Source organism: Mastomys coucha, unplaced genomic scaffold, assembly GCF_008632895.1.
Source record: "Mastomys coucha isolate ucsf_1 unplaced genomic scaffold, UCSF_Mcou_1 pScaffold22, whole genome shotgun sequence".
NCBI lineage: Eukaryota > Metazoa > Chordata > Mammalia > Rodentia > Muridae > Mastomys > Mastomys coucha.
In genome coordinates this window covers 136,463,709-136,480,915 of record NW_022196905.1, presented here as the reverse complement: position 1 = coordinate 136,480,915, position 17,207 = coordinate 136,463,709, and the positions used below count along the sequence as shown (strand labels likewise).

General features: G+C 48.0%; 1 protein-coding gene across 1 annotated transcript in view; it reads right to left on the bottom strand.

Annotated features, from left to right (window-relative positions):
* The window catches only part of Sdk1 (sidekick cell adhesion molecule 1), a 976,484-nt gene that overhangs the window by 33,733 nt on the left and 925,544 nt on the right, over positions 1-17,207 (bottom strand). The window contains exons 38-40 of the mRNA XM_031338568.1: positions 16,493-16,630; positions 8,430-8,591; positions 5,401-5,526 (exon numbers count right to left, since the gene is read on the bottom strand). Coding sequence (XP_031194428.1) covers positions 5,401-5,526; positions 8,430-8,591; positions 16,493-16,630 — 426 coding nt within the window. The remainder of the gene's footprint in view (positions 1-5,400; positions 5,527-8,429; positions 8,592-16,492; positions 16,631-17,207) is intronic.

Here is a 17,207-nt window from a genome sequence, read left to right as displayed (position 1 = left end):
TCTATCTATCTATCTATCTATCTATCTATCTATCTATCTATCTATCTATCTATCTATCTATCTGTTGTGTGTGCACATGCATGTGTGTATGTGCAGATGTCATTTCTCAAGTACTGTCCCCTTGGTTTTAGAGGCAGGGTCTCTCAGTGGCTTGCTGACTTTTTATTTCATTTTATTGAGCACAGGTTGTAGGGATAAAATTCCAGGCCTCATGCTTGCAATGGCAAGCACTTTATCAACTGAGCCACCTCCCCAGCTTGGTACTAATTTCTTTCTGAAACTCAGTCTGCCTATCTAGGTAGCCTAGGCTGGCCTAGATTTCACCATCCTCCTGCCTCATCCTCTGGAATGCTGGGAAGACAGGTCTGCCACCATGCCTGGCTGGGAACTATTGATTTTTCTTCTTTGTTCAGTTAAAACTCACCCCACCAAGAACTGAAAGTCACAATGAATGGGAAAGGACTCGGGGTGCACCCAGGAGGGCTGAGGGTGGACAGGCCCCGCCCCATGCATGCAGACTAAGGCTTCATCTGTGAGAACGGCAATACAATGTCTGCCCACCTTGGGTGCATCCTAAATATATATTTCATGGCCGCTTTGGAGAGGAAAGTATATTTATAGTGCCTTTAGTGCCATTCCAGTGTATTGTGTAAATATGTAAATTAGGCTCTGAGAGCTACACAGCAAAATGCCTTGGAATAATTTTCGTGAATAAATCATTCGAGCCTGCCCACCACATAGCCGCTTTCCAGATGCCTTTTGCGACACAATTCCAGGGGAGACTCGCTCAAAATTTAGAGAAATGAACCAGCTGGTCAGCCATCCTGGTGGAGCTTGATGGCTGTGTCCTTCAGCTACACTCAGGGATTATCCTCTCTGGAATAAGAGGTTCTGTGATTTAGCCTGATGCTACTGCCATTTGCTGCTGGGCAGAGCAGCCATGGCCTCCTCAGAAAAATCTTCAGGGGTGAAGATGGTGATAGGGACAGATGGGGGACATGGTGTCGATGGGGGCAGGCAGGGATGTGGCCGGGCAGGGACACGTCGGGGTAAATAGGCCATCTGGGCCATGGGACACCTAAGTGTCTCTTTCTCCCTGGATGCCAGGCAGGCAGGCCTCTGCATAAACCAGCACTCTGCCCAGAGAAGGCCTTGCCAGGAAGCTTCAGTGGAGAAAATGAGAAGATACAGTGTTTAATGGTTTGTGTAATGAGGCCTGAAATAGATGACAGCTGAGATCCAGAGGCCCCTGGGTCCCAGCAAGGTGTTTAAATATTGACGATCTATAAAAGCTCACATGCCACTGTGAGCTGGGGCTGGCCTGCGCTGCAAAGGGGATGGGACAGCTTGCTCTGTTAGTTTTTCAGTGAAAGGCCCTGGTCCAGCAGCCCACCACAGTCAGGTCCAGCATCCACAAGGGGACATAGATGGCAATTGTCTTCCAGTGTTGGTGGCAGGATGGCTGCCTCTGAACATAGAGTCACTGCAGAGAGCCGGTTGGCTGTCCTTGGGATCATGGTGAGGGCCAAATGATCACAGAAGGCTCTGGAACCATCACTGACTTGACGACTCCTGTCCCTAGAGCTGGTCAATGCCTTGCTCCTTGGATACCATCTAGTCCAGCAAGGTGAAGCCAAAGATTTTTTTCCTTTTTCCTTCCTTCCTTCTTCCCTCTCTCCTCCCTTCTTCCTTCCCTTCCTCCCTCCCCTCCTTCTCTCCCTCCCCTCCTCCTCCCTCTCTTCCTTTGTGTATTTTCATTCTCTGACAATTTCACATCTTACAACATTTTTCCCCACTGCCATCCAGGAAGAAGTTTTAAAAAGTGTGTTTGTTTCACATATATGTGTGGGTATAGGTGTGTCCATGCAAGCATGCACACATAGCATCATGTGCATGTTGTGGAACATGTATGCAGGTCAGAAGATAACACTGGTCCTCAGCTCCTTCCTCATCTGAAACAAGATCTTGTTTGCTGACATTAGGCCAGCGGTAGTGAGCTCACAAGTTCTCGGGGACTCTCCCATTTCTACCTCTCACTCACTGTGGGAACACCAGGTTACAGATATCCCACCATGTCTGCAGTTTATGTAGGTGCTAAGGCTGTGTAATCCTGAGAACCTTTAATATAGTTCCTCATATTGTAGTGACCCCCTAACCATAAAATCATTTCATTGCTACCTCATGACTGTAATTTTGCCACTGTTATGAATTGTAATGTAAATACCTGTCCTTTCTGGTGGTCTTAAGTGACCTCTATGAATGAATGGGTCATTGGTCCTCAAAATGGTCATGACCAACAAGTGGGGAACCTCTGCTCTAAGGATTTAGTCTCACACTTGTGCATCAGGTGCTCTACCCACTAGGCAATCTCCCCAGGCCAACTTTCCAGTCTATTTCCCCTTAGATGATTCCAGATAACACATCAAACTTACAGCCATTAAGAAACAACATGGGAGGGAGGGAGGAGAACTATCTGCCACAGGATGTAACGTCAGGGCTCTTCCCCTGTGGTCTCACAGCCTTCTTAAATACCATACCAAAATGGCTCCTCACACAAAATCCCATCTGGCACTGGGAAAGAAGCCCCTTCCTGAAGTGTGCCTGGTGCTTCGTCTGTGTCGATGCTCAGGTCATCCTTGTGAGCCTTGTGACCATCTGAAGGTCACGGTGAAGCTGCTTGGCATTCTCCATGTTCGCGGATTGCTCCTAACTCAGTTCCCAGTGGTAACACCCAATTCAAACCACTAGAAACTCATTTTCCAATAACATTCACCTTTCATCATGGAAACGAAACAGAATGTGCATACATGGTAGGTATGGATGTAGATTAGTTCTGCCACTGTGGAGAACAGGAGAGAGGGTCCTCACAAATCTAAAAGCAAAACTGCAGATGATCCAGCTGTCTGGATGCTGGGTATACAGCCAAAGAAAGTGAGGTTAGCATGTCAAATACATGTCATCTAAGAGAGGAAGCCAGCTTAGCTGTCTGTCAGCAGATGAATGGAAGGAGTGTGATAGAAATACTCAATGGAATATTACTTAGCTATAAAGAAGAATCTGGTTCTGTCATTTGTACCAAAATGTATGGAGCTGGAGGAGATCATGTTAAGTAACTTAGACACAGAAATACAAGTATTTGCACTCTATCTCAAATGTGGGGACCAGTAAAGAAATACAACATGGAGGCAGAACATAAGTTAGGAAGGATCACTGTGGTTAGGTGTGGTCAGTGATGCTCTTGCAGCACCGTGGTTGGCATATAACTTGTCTCCCACAGGCTGGTATGCTGAATGCTTAGTTATCCGCTGGGGGAACTATTTCAGAGGTGGATCTAGCTAGAGGAAGCAGGCCACTGCAGGTGGGCTCTCCAGGCCCCTTCTTCTCTCTCTATCTGCTTCCTGTCTGCCATGAAGTAAGCAGCTCCCTTCTACCACACCCTCCTGCTACCATGTACAGCCAAAGGTGTGGGACTAAGTGGCCACAGATGGAATGCTCCAAGCTGTGAGCCAAGAGCAGTCTTCCTTCCTTAAGTTCTTCGTGTCAGATAATTCCGTCCTAGCTGTGTGAAGGTAACAGAGCATGCAGGAAAATACCACACTGTGGGCTGGGCTGGGGACCAGGTAGGAGAGAGCTTACGTAGCATGCAAGAAGTCCCGGGTTCCAGCCACCACATACAACTCGGCATAATGATGCACACCTATGATCCCAGAACTTGGGATCATAGGTAGGGGTAGGAGGATCACTCTTGGCTACATCGAGAGTAGAAGGCCAACCTAAGTTGCATGTGATACTCTCAAAAACTGAAATCACACTGAATCCCATTAATATACAATTAATACTTCTTTTAAAAAGAGCAAGAGAGGGCTGGCATGATGGCTCAGGATGTAAGAATGCTGGCTGCTCTTCCACAGTACCTAGGTTTCACTCCTAGCACCTAACTGGGGTCCAGTTCTAGGGGAACCAATGCCCTCTTCTCACCACCTCAGGCATCAGGCATACATGTGGTACACAGACATACACGTAAGCCAAATACCCGTACACATATAATAAAAAAATAAAATTATTTCATAAAAAGTGAGCAAGATATAAAAACGGTCAGAAGGAAGGAGGTAGGGCAGGAGTAGTTCTCTGTGTGTGTGCACACGTGTGTGCAGGTGGATGTGGGTACATGTGTGTATGCTTGTGTGTGTGAGAGAGTGCGTGTATATATGTGAATATGTATGCATGTGTGTGCAGGTTCATGTGTGTGTGCTTGCTTGTGTGGGTGCATATGTGTGCGAGTGTATGTGTGTACAGGTGCATGTGCAAGGCTGTAGGTATATGCATATGTGTGGGTGTGCTCATGTGTGCACACACATGTGCATGTGTACATGTTTAGGTGCATGTGGGTACATATATGTGTGTGCATGTGTATGCATGTGTATGTGTGTGGGTTCATGTGTGTGTGTGTGTGTGTGTGTGTGAACATGCATGCAAGTATGTGTGCATACATGCATGCATGTGTAAGTGTGTATGCACTGGTATGCAGGCATGCCTGTATGTTCATATGTGTGTATGTGAGCATGTGTGAGTGGGTGAGTGGTGTATGTACCATGTGTGTGGCTGTTTACAGTCCCATGCACACACACAGGCCAGAGAGAAGGATATCGGGTGGCCTGCGCTGTTACTCTCTACCTTATTCTCTAGAGACAGGATCTTCCACTGAGCCTGCAGCGAGGCTGGCAGCCAGCAATCCCCAGCAATCCTCCTGTCTCCACCTCCCACAGCACTGGAGTTACAGGAACAGGTGCACACATAGCCATGCCCTGCTTCTGCTGTGGTGCTGGGGATCTGAACTTAGGTCCTCATGTTTGCACGAGCCTCCTCACTCATAAGCCCTCTCCCCAGCTCAGAAATGGAGCTTAGTCCTCATTTTCAGGAGCCTAAAAGGCACAGCAGTTGATGTGTCGTTTTCTCTATTAATAAGGACGTTTGTAATTATCAGAAGAGAGCGAGGCTCTTTCCACAGGCCGCCAGCATTAGACCCCTGAGACGAGTCCCTGAGACACTTCTAGATCTTCCTGATGAGCCGAAATGTCTTCGAGTGTCCTTCGCCTCTCGTCTACCCTTTCCTGAGAGTGACAATTATCATCTTTTGGAGTGTCATGCGGCTAAGGCATCAGAAATTGAATGCCCGAGAGGTTAACAGCACAGCTGTGGTTACTAGGCACTCAGAAGGGGAACAAGAAATGAGTCTCCTCTTCCACACATGCCCCCTACCTCCGCCCTGCTAGGGAAATGCAGGAAGAGGAGGCCAGAGACCCCACAGGCCAACTGCTTTTAGTGTGACCAAGATACCACCACGTGGGCAGTGCCTGGTTCTGGTGTCTAGTCAGGTGTACACAGCCCCATGGCTCCTACCTGATGGCCTGGCTTCTATGATGTAGCCTGTAGTAGGCGTGTTCCCAGCATTTCCCTCTGTCCACTGAAGGGTCAGCTCAGCGGCAGATTTGGTAACAAGGACATTTCTTGGAGAGCCTGGGGACCCTGTGGGATAAAAAGAGCAAATAGAGTAGATACTGGCTTTGAGGGGCCTGGGGAACCCTCAGTGGTGACAGAAGTGTTTACTTTATTAAAGATTTTAAATTATCTGTCTATCTATCTATCTATCTATCTATCTATCTATCTATCTATCTATCTATCTATCATCTATCTATCTATCTATCTATCTATCTATCTATCTATCTATCTATCTATCATCTATCTATCTATCTATCTGTGTGTGCGCACACCCACACATGTGCTGGTACCTGCAGAGGACAGAAGAGGACATCAGAGCTCTTAGATCAGCAATTCTCAACTTGAGGGTCACAATTCCTTTGGGGCGGGGTCCCATACTAGATATCCCGTATACGAGATATTTACATTGTGATTCGTAACAGTAGCAAAATTACAGTTATGAAGTAGCCACCAATATTTTTATGGTTTGGTGTTACTATAAAATGAGGGACTGTTTTAAGGGTGGCAGGATCAGGAAGGCTGAGAACCACTGCCTTAGATTCAAAGTTACAGCTGGGAACTGAACTCGGGTCCTCTACAAGAGGAGCAAGCACTCTTGACCACTGAGCCATCTCTCCAGCCCAGGACTGTGTTTTCGAGACAGGGTCTTGATCCACAGCCAAGGTTGGCCCTAACCTTGGGATCTTCCTATCTTCCAAGTGCTGGGATTGCAGGCATGTGCCACCTCCATCCTTCCCTCATTCCCCCACAGGGGAGTGATGGCTTGGTGCACTCTGAGAATGCAGGACCTAGAGGGAGTGACTCAGAACGGCCAGGTACACCACTGTCAGTGTTGCAACAGAGCAATTACAAACTACTCAGGAAGATGCTGAGCACAGTTAGCATTATCTACCTGCAAGATCTCAAAGTCTCTGTCTCATTTGTGCTTACATTTAGCTCTGGTTTTTACAGTCTTGATACAAAAAAGGTTTCGAATGATGCATACATAGGACACAGAAATTTGAGAGACGCATTGGTGAATCTCAGAACATGGTGCAGGAACACATATGTGTATGTATGTTGGTATATAGAAGAAAAGTTTGAAATCCCCTGTGAAGTCCAAAATTGGCTCATGAAAAGGAATTTAATGAAATTTAAAAAGCTGGGCTGGAGAGATGGTGTGTTGGGATCCCGGTGCCCATGTCAAGGCTCAGTTCTACTGTGTGCATCTTCAATCCTAGCGCACAAGAGTACTGCTGGGTACTAGGGCATTCTCAGAGCTCACTGGCCACTCTGTCCCATCAGTTAGTGAGCACAGGGTTCATCGAGAGACCTTGTCTCCAAAAACAGGTGAAAGTGATTGGGAAAGCTGCTTGACATGGACTTTTGGCATCTACAGGCACACACTATGCTTGTAGACAGCAGTGCACACGTACATTACACACATGCATATGTACACACAGAATTTAAAGAGAAGGAGTTGGCGTGGGTGTGTCCCTATTATTCCTGCATAGGGAAGGCAGATAAAGGAAAGTCCTTTGGGCTCACCAACTAGTCTAGGCAAATGGGCAAGTAATCTGCCAGGACCAGTAAGAGACCCTTTCTCAAGAAAAAGGTGGAAGACAAGGGAGGAAGACGTCCAGTGTTAACCTTTGGCTTCCACAGGTATACAAACACACACATGCACATGCACATGCACACACACATGCCTATACACATATATGCATATACCCCCACACACACACATGTGTACACACGCATACACACATGCACACATGCCTATACACATATATGCATATACACACACGTGCGCGCACACACACACACACACACATGCATGCACACACACACCCCAAAACAAAACAGGAGGTAACCAGGGGACAGACAGAGACGATGTAGGCCAACAGTTGCCCAGTGCTGTTCTTTAAACAGTGGTCTGCGTCCTGGTGAGTGAACCAGACTGAACAGGCTGCTAAGATGGAGCAGCCTTCCCTTATGCCTCAAGAACACTAGGAGCTTCTCATTTGTTTTACTTCAAAAATACGATTCATAGCTGGACATGGTGGTGTATGCGTTTCATCCTTGTACTTGGGAAATGGAGGCGGGAAGATTGTCCTGAGTTAGAGGCCAGTCTGGGCTACACATAAAGATTGTATAGATTAAAAAGGGTTTACAATTTTCATTTATTTCTTTTAAGGTGTTTTTGTTTGTTTCAGCTAGAAAAGAAACAAAAATCTATATGCTTAACCCCAAGAACTTGCTTCTGTGTGTGCGTCTGTGTACGTGACAAGCCTACACCAAGAACTTGCTTCTGTGTGTGCGTCTGTGTACGTGACAAGCCTACACCAAGAACTTGCTTCTGTGTGTGCGTCTGTGTACGTGACAAGCCTACACCAAGAACTTGCTTCTGTGTGTGCGTCTGTGTACGTGACAAGCCTACACCAAGAACTTGCTTCTGTGTGTGCGTCTGTGTACGTGACAAGCCTACACCAAGAACTTGCTTCTGTGTATGCGTCTGTGTACGTAACAAGCCTACACCAAGAACTTGCTTCTGTGTGTGTGTCTGTGTACGTGACAAGCCTACACCAAGAACTTGCTTCTGTGTGTGCGTCTGTGTACGTGACAAGCCTACCCACAGAAGCTCATGTACTCTGTAGTTTGTTTTGGATTTTTTAAACTTTTTGAGACAGGGTCTCATATAGCCCAGGTTGGCCCTGAGCTCTGCAGTGAGGATGGACTTGAACTCACGAGCCTCCTGCCTCCATCTTCTAAGTTCTAGGATTCTGAGGCGTGCACTGCTGTGCCTGGCTTACAGTGTGTTTTGGAAACTTCCAAGGCATTTTCTGGCTGCTAGGCCCAAAAAGATTGTTTGAGAATATCCCTGAATCCCCAGCCCACAAAACAGGTGAGAGATATGAGGCTCAGCTCAGTTATCAATACAGCCTACTCACCCTCAGCAGGCCCCGCAGTGACATTGGCTTGGAGCTCCGGCCCGTAGGCAATGGTCCGTGCCTGGACACGGAAGAAATAGGTCACTCCCTTGGTGAGGTCCCGCACCTTCAGCCAGCGTTGCCAGTTCCCTTTCACGTCCACGGTCACCACCTTGCTCACGCCTGCAATGGCCACAAAAGAACAGGAAAGAGGAGGCTGAGCTTGGGGAAGCAATTGAGCATGCCTGATCTGTAGCGATAAGAAGGGAGATGGCCCTGGCAGCTCACTAAAGGAGCATTGCTTACAATTAGGAGGACTTTAAACGGTGATCCGGCCAATTTTCATCCCAGATAAGTGTAATTAGAGTTTAAGCTTGATAAGTGACTCTGTCCGAGAAACCACCAAGCCTGTGACAGTCACAAAGGGAACGGTTCCGACCTCAGTGGACAAGGCAGGAAGTGCCCTGGAAGGACTCCCAGACTGTATCCTGGAGACCATCCTCTTCGCACTTTGCTTCCAGCTATTACAGAGTCCTGCCTCACTTACAGAGGCCGACTGTACACCTCCTGGTTAGTATGGAAGGCAGGGTATGGAAGAGGCTGGGCTCAGTTCAAAGGTGAGCTTCCCCCAATGACCGGTCTGGAGTCTGACCCAGATGGCATGTGTATGACTTGTAAGCCTCAGACAACTTTTGGGAACATCACCCAGGTAAGACGGTGTTAAATCTGTGCCTCTGGGTATTGACTCTTAGTTCAGAGAATGAAGACCACACAACAATATATTTCTGTATAGAAATATAGGAATGAACCCATAATATTTGATTAAGAACTGGAGTTCCCTTATTCATAGATATGTTTCAAGACACCTGATTTTTTTCCTGAGACTGAGGATAGATGTATGGGGGTGTATATAAGTGCATCTACACAATACATACAGATAATTTTCCCCTAGAACCAGAGTTAATCTGTCCTTTCATGGTACAATACTGGCACTCTTTGTGTATTATTTTGCAACAACTATTGAGCCTTTACTAAGTAAAATAAGGTTGAGATAAATATGAGCATTGTGCAATAGCAGTGACAGTCCATTTGACCACCAAGATAGCCAGAGTGGCTAATGAGCTGGTAAGCTACGCTGCATGGATACACTGAACAAACTTCAACCTAATTACTGAGACGGCTACTGAATGGCTAATGGGAGGGTAAGATACATGGATACACTGAACAGACTTCAGCATTGGGCATGAATATGCTAAACAATTGACCTGGTGACTAAGACAGCCGCTGAGTGGCTAATGGGAGGATAGCGCATACAGCATTGATACTCTAGACAAAGAGACAATTCACATCTTGGTCAAGAGGGGGGAGGATGGAGGAAGAATTAGTTGCCCTGCTTGGGACTGTGCATACTCTAAAGCTTGTAGATGGTTTAGTTCCCCAATTTAATATTTTTGAATTGTGGCTGATTTCTAATAAATGATACTACAGAGAAAGAATCAAAGAATAATGAACATCGCTACACAATTAGACAGTGAGATTTAACATTTAGTGGAAAGGATAAACACTTAAAATTATATAAACACGCATTTCTCAAGGGGGCAAATGAGTTTCTTTGTTTCCATAGGTTTGAAAACCATGGGATGTTTATTTTTTAAGTTAGGTAGGCCCTTAACTGTGGGACTTCTCTGAGTGCTCACTCATCTCTGCCAGGTACACCTGAGATGACATGAAGAAGTAGTTCTTCCACGTCTTCCAGGTCAGCAGATGTGTGTCCCTGGATACACTGCATGGATACAATGAACAAACTTCAGACTGATTATTGAGATGGCTAATGGGGGATGGTACATTCTGCCCAGCACCGCTGCCCACAGCCTGCCTGCCCTCACTATGAAGGAAGCATAGTGAAATCTGGCTCCTTTAATACCACATGGGCTGGCAGAGGAACCAAGGAGCCATCTTATTCAAAATGATCCATTGTTCCAGGCTATCAGAGCATGGATCTGTAGTCCCCAGGTCTCCAAAATGCCTCTTAGCTGGTTCATTACGTTCATATTATGTCTTTAATACAAGTTCGCGTCAGCTGAATTATTGTCTTCTGAATTATTTCAGGGTGATTTAAACAACTTCTATTTGACTCTTCTCATGGGAAGTGGGGTCTCTAGGAAAAAAAATGTGTTTTTTCTGCCCAAAGAGCTGGACCCTACCATCATACACACTGATAAAGAAAGAGACTGCAAAGATGGCAAGTGATACAGGGTGGCTGTCACTGCTGAGGTCATCTCAGATATAAGTTTGCTCTGAAGTGGTGCCTTCTATGTTTAGAGATGCTTAGTTCTCTCTGGAGCAGACATAAACTCATTTAGGGACTTTGTATAGTTGATTCCACAAGGAGGAAGAGCCAGCCTGGCCTTCCCTCCACCTCAAATGTGTCAGAATTTTATTTATTTGATCAATTTTAAAACCATGTCCTGCACTACAAAGCCTTGGGGTACAATCTCATAAAATACTACAGTTTAAAACATATTAAAGAAACATAAAAATATCTCTGCCATAAAATCAGATTCCCCAAAACATGGTTCAGTGCTCAAATGGCTTAGTGCTCCATGTGGCTCAGCGCTCTGGGCGGCATGAGGTCTGTGAGACATAGCACTGAGTCCTACAGTGGCACAACTGGGTGGAATTCCAGGGCGTGGTGTGGTGCAAGCATAGTGCTCCCAGTGGTATGATAGATACTCTGGCGACTGGTGCTCCCAGCAGTGGGGCACTATGCTTGTGCAAGGCCCCCAGCAGGGTGATTGCTCCCAATGTGCCATTGCCTCTCATCCTCCTGGTGGTTAGTTACTCTCAGGGAAGCGTTCTCCAGTTCAGTAATATTTCAAGAGGTGTGATGCTCCAGTGAGGTGCTCTTCCCAGTGCAGTGATTTCCCAGTCATGTGGTACTCTTGGTGGAGGTGGTGCTCTAATGTGATGGTCTTCTCAGTGGGATTAGCTCACTTTAGTGGGGTGGTGATCTTAGTGAAGTGGTGCTCCTAGTAGGGTGATAGTCCTAGTGAGGTGGTGCTCCCTATGGGTTAGTGCTCCTGGTGGTTTCATTTTGTACCCAGTGGAATGCTTGCTTTCTCCATTCCTGACAGTGGCAGGAGAAAATCTGAGGTACATGAGAGCAGAGGGCAGAAAAGAGCAGAGACAAAGCACTTCTTGTCTGCCACTCAGCCAAGAGCGGTTCCCTTGGAAGTCTGCAGTCCTAAGTCAGCAGGTGAGCAACTGGGGAAGCCTTGGCCTCAGGCAATACTGCTCTGCTACCTTGGCTGATGGTTTAAATTTCTATTTTGATGTACCAGGAATGGAACCCAGGCCTAACATATCTAGGCAGGTGCTCTACCACTGAGCCATGCCCCAGCCCCTCACTGGGGGATTCTAGGCAGGTGCTCTACCACTGAGCCATGCCCCAGCCCCTCACTGGGGGATTCTAGGCAGGGGCTCTACCACTGAGCCACACCCCCAGCCCCTCACTGGGGGATTTTAGGCAGGGGTCTACCATTGAGCCACATCTCCAGCCCCTCACTGGGGGATTCTAGGCAGGAGCTCTACCACTGAGCCACGCCCCAGTCCTTCACTAGGGGATTCTCCCAACCCTCACTGGAGAATTCTAGGCAGGTACTTTACCACTGACCCACACCCTCTCTTTTTTCTTTTTTCTTTTGAGACAGTGTCTCATGAAGTTCTTTCTTTTGAGACAGTGTCTCATGCCCAGGGTGGCCTTCAACTCTCTGTAGTCCAGTTGGTCCTTGAACTTGTTTGTACTCTTGCTTCAGCTTCCTGAGTGCTAGGTTAAGTAAGGGCTTGCTTCACCAGGCTCAGTTTTCCAGGCTTTCTGAGGTTGAGAGTCTCCACAGGAAGTTAAGGAGATGAACTGGCAGCTCAATGAGCAGCAAGGGTCCCAGCTAGGCTATCGTAGGGAAACACACTGAGTCGCTGGAGCAGCTGAGTTTCTGAGATGCACCCAGGACCCTCCCTTCCTGCCCCCCTCTATAACCCATTCCATAGCCTAGTTGCTCAAAGGGACTCTGTTGGTACCTGAAGATCATCACTGAAACTTTAAGGCTAGCCTGAGCCACACCTAGGCTAACCTGTACTACACAGTAAGATCAGTAACAGTATTTCTCAAAACCACCCAAGTATCATCTGGCCTGGGTCCTGTTCCTTCTAGTCAACCTCTGATGGGCTTGGGTAGTTGATGCTAGATCAGGTCTTTGTCTGTGTCACACAGTGAGACTCAGCTGGAACGGCTGAGCAACACAGGGTTGCTTGGCTGACTTAATCAAGGCAAGGGAGGTGCTGGGTCACCTTGCAGGCCTGTTCAAGTGTGTGTGTGTGTGTGTGTGTGTGTGCACGCGCAGGCGTGTGGGTGCGCGCATGGACATGTGTTTATGTCTGTTTGCATGTGTGTACATGCATGTGCCCAAGTATGTGTATGTGTGTGTGTGTGGGGGGGGGTATGTACAGGTAAGTAGGGCTCTAATATGGCCTGTGTTTAGATATCTGTTGATATCTGCGTGCCTCATGATGGCTGAGCTTCCACTAGCCATGTGAGTCAGGTAGCCATCATCACAGTAAGCTGCTGAGGGGTGTGGGCTCAGGAGGTTTGAGTGGGGAGTCATGATCGCCTCAGTCTTGTAGGACTATGCATGTGTCTTGTGGCTTAACTGCTGCTGTCTACAGGCAACTCTGTAGTGCCATCGGCTGGGCTGCAGACATGCTGGAAGGCTGAGCCTGGGATCACCCATGACAGACACCCAGGTGAAGGTTGGGGTGGGCCAGGTCTGTGGATGGTCCAGACCCAGGGCTACAGAGTGAGTCTGAGGCTAGCCTGGGATACAGAGTAAGTTTTCAGTCTAGCCTGGGCTGCCTAGTAAATTCTGACTCAGAACAAAAGCAAAAGCAAGGATGTGGGCATCTGGATGACTTGTCCTTGAACTGTGTGCCGAGGCCCTGGCTATCCTTGACCTGCAGAGCCAATAAGGGGCTATGGAGTCACCATTCTGTCCTCCCGTCCTTGTTCCCAGCACGGCATAGACAGCACCAATGGCAGGGACATTCACGACAAAGGAGCCAGGCCTTTCCACACACGGAGAGGCCATGGCAGTGACAGAACACCTTGTCACTTATGAAAAGAGGTGAAAATGGGTGCAACTGAAGTGACTCCACCAGCTGTCACCAGGGGAGTTACAAGCACACCCCCGGCTGTGTGGCCAGCGCCTGGCACTCAGACTCCAATGCAGGCTGTCGGGAACACACGCTCCCCACTTCTCTCCCTGCTGTGAGCTTCGGAACGCTGCACATGCACTGGTCTGCCTGAGTTCAAGTCAAGCCCCTCTCTGTCAGTCTAGAAGGCCAGGGCTGGAGTAAATGAATGGAGGGCTCTCAGGGCAGGGAGATGGCCCAATAGATAAAGGCATTTGCTGCCAAGCCTGGGACCTCCTGGAAGCTGCTTTCTGATTTTCACAGGCATGCAGTGCCACAAGGGTATACATGAACACGCACATGTGTAGGTGCATATGTGCGTATGTACACCCACAAACAAAGTTAAAATGTAATTTTAAAAAGATGGGCTTTAAGCTCAGTTTGTGTGTGTGTGTGTGTGTGTGTGTGTGTGTGTGTGTGTGTATGTATGCATGTGTGGTGGGGAGGCGATTGTGTATGTGCACGAGTATTCGTGTATGTGTGTATGTGTGTGTGTGTGTGTGTGTGTGCATAGGAACCACAACAATGTTAGATATCTTTCCTTTGGTGTTGCCCATCATGACTTCTGATACCTCCTACAGGCACTGAGTAGGCTAGACTGGTTGGCTACAGTATGCCAGGGATCCTGTCTCTGCCCCCTCCCAGTGCTGGAATTATAAATAAATGTCACCACACCCATGTTTTCATGTGAATGCTAGGGACTGAACTCAGATCCTTATGCTTCCAAGGCAAGTACTTTACTGACTGAGCTATCTCTCCAGCCTCCTAAACTCAGTTTCCTTGCAAAATGTACTCTGAGGTCACAGCTCAGCACAGGACTGTCACAAGGGCACGGATGTTGGGATGTCCGGTGACAGGGGAGTAGCCTGTGCAGGGTACACAGTAAGTAAACACTGCTCACCATTCAGATGATGCCTAATGGGGTCATGTCTGCAGGGATCGAATGTGACAGAAGACATTGTTGTAAAAGATGACCAAGTACTCCTAGCTCTGGCAATGCAGGAAAACTAGAGACCTAGGGCCAGCCGGCTGGGAGGTGAAGCTTTTGGAGCTTTGCATAAAGCCAGAATTGTCTGGGGGTGGAGGGCGGGGCATACATAGAGGGAATCCCCAAAAGACTGCAAGCTCCCTATGGTGCGGATCTCACTAAGGAGTGACAGTCTTTGGGAAAGTCTTTGGAGGGCAGGTATTCGAGTTAAGTAAGGGCAGAAGCCCCCTGCTCCTGGAGTGTGTGTCACAGGGTTCTTGGAGACTCAGAAAGTCATTAACACAGGACACAGAACACAGGATGCAGAGGAGTCAACTGTTTGTTTGAGAATGAATGATATACTCAAGCTAGCTTTGATTATGCAGGGCACATAGGTCAAACTGAGCCATGATTCTGACTGTCACTTCTCAATTGAATGGCTCCAATTATTTACTGTGTGTGTTGGGGGGTGCAAGTGTGTTCATGTGCATGTGCATGTATGCATGTGTGTGTGCATGTGTGTGTTGGGAAGGAACCCTCCTGAACACAAATAGGAAGGTCTTCGGGAAGCCTTCTGTCACCTTTGCTGACCATGCAAGAACAATGGGTGTGTCTACTAGAAATCTGTCCTCAGATCTTGAAGGTAGCCCTGTCGCTCACTCTGGAAAGAGAGGCACCCAGCAGGACTACAGCAGTCACTGTCCACTGCCTTTGCCCATCCAGTGCCATTTTGGATGCTTAGAACCTGATCCACGGACTACTTCCTCCACCGTGCATGAAGCTCATCGATCGGCCCAGAAACCCTTGGCTTTTTCTTTCTCTCACTTTCCCAGCTCTGATTTGGGATGCAGCTCAGAATTGACGGTGCAAAAGCCTAAGGCCATAGTTTATGGTGAGCATTCTGTCTTTCTTAGAGTATCATAAAGCAACGGCAAATCTTCTTGTCAAAGGCATCGGATATTCGATGCAATAAAGTCGAGGGCTTGAATGTTCCCTTTCAAACCAACTTCCCACTCCATGGAACTGCTTATTTCCAAAGGAAACTCTTGACCGTGGCTTTCAATGGAGAGCCATTATTATCTGGCCAGCTGCTTCTGTATTGTCACCTCCTAGACATGAACTAATCTCTATGTTTTACTATGTATCTGTGAATATGACCAGGGGAGGGGAGATTTGAAACTGGCTGGACCTGTCTCTAAGTATGCAGTGGGGTACAATGTTCCTCAGTGGACACAGGAACAAGTGGATAAAAGGTGCAACCACAAACAGAACTCAAATTTAACACCCAGAGGCAAGGCTGACAACCAGGTACCTGATGTGTGACTAGGTCTCTGAAGCCACTTCCTTAATCTGCCACTTCCTGCTGACCTCCAAGCCCCCCAGGCAGAATACTAGTCTGGAGTCACCACCGCTCTCACCACTACTCTCCCCCGTCAGTTACTGTAGGGTCCCTGAATCAGCTTTCCCAAAGCATTCCATCCTGTGACCCATCTATTATTGATCTGCAAGCACATTCTTGGGGGAACAACGACCTACTTTCTAACCCGTGGTATTCAGCCTATGATGTTTACCAGCCAGCTCCAGAGTCTCTCACTTTCCACTGGGAACCCACCAGTCCACCTAGCCGTATGGTCAGCAAGCCCCAGGCCTGTCTCCAGCTCCCCAGCACTAGGACTGAGCATCGCCACAGCTAGAGTTTTTTACATGGGTAGGGGTTCAGTTTGGGCTCTCACACTTACACTTCAAGTACTAGCAGCTGAGCCATTTCCCCAGCCCCTCCACTCCACCTTCCCAGCTTCTTGCAAGCTGGAGTAGGCAGCAGCTCTTGCTCCGTGGATCCTGGAGCCGAGCCCACTTTGCTTCCCCAGCTTACCTTGCACTGGTGCTAAGGGCTCATATACCACTCGATAGCCCTGCAGGATGCCGTTGGCTGCCGATGGCTCCCCCCAGGATACGTTGAGTGTGGTAGAAGTTATTTCTGAGAATCCCAAGAAGCTGGGGGGCCCTGGAGCTGGGAAGATAGAGCACAGGTGTGCAGAGTGAAGACCAGTGCAGAGCCTTCATGGATTACCCACCCGGGGCCGTGCTGCCCTATGGGACAGGTGGAGCTCAGTGTTATCATTGCAGAAGTGTAAACGGTATAAGAGGGGCTGCAGATGCATGGAACAGCTCCCAGCTTCTTGGGATCAACAAGAAGCATGGGCCTTCGCAGAAGACCATGGAGGATAATGGAGCTGAACCACAAAGGAGCTGTGAGGTGAAAGACCAGAATGAATTACAGACGTAAATAGAAGATAAAGTGTGGGCAGCTCCATCTCCAGAGGTCTGGGGGCGGGGGATGCTGGGTCCTGCTTTTAGGGAAAGAGGAAGCACCATGGTGGATGGGTTTCCTCTCACCTCCCTTCCTTTTCCCACACCCCTCCCTCCTCTCCCCAAACTTTCCCCACTTTGCCTCTCTTCCCCCCTTTTCTCCTTTCTATACATCACCTTTCCTCTTCCCCTTCCCATTTCATCTGTCCATCCCCCTCCCCTCTCCTTTCTCTTTCTAACCCTTCTCTACCATGGTGTGTGTGGGGGGGGGCAGGGTG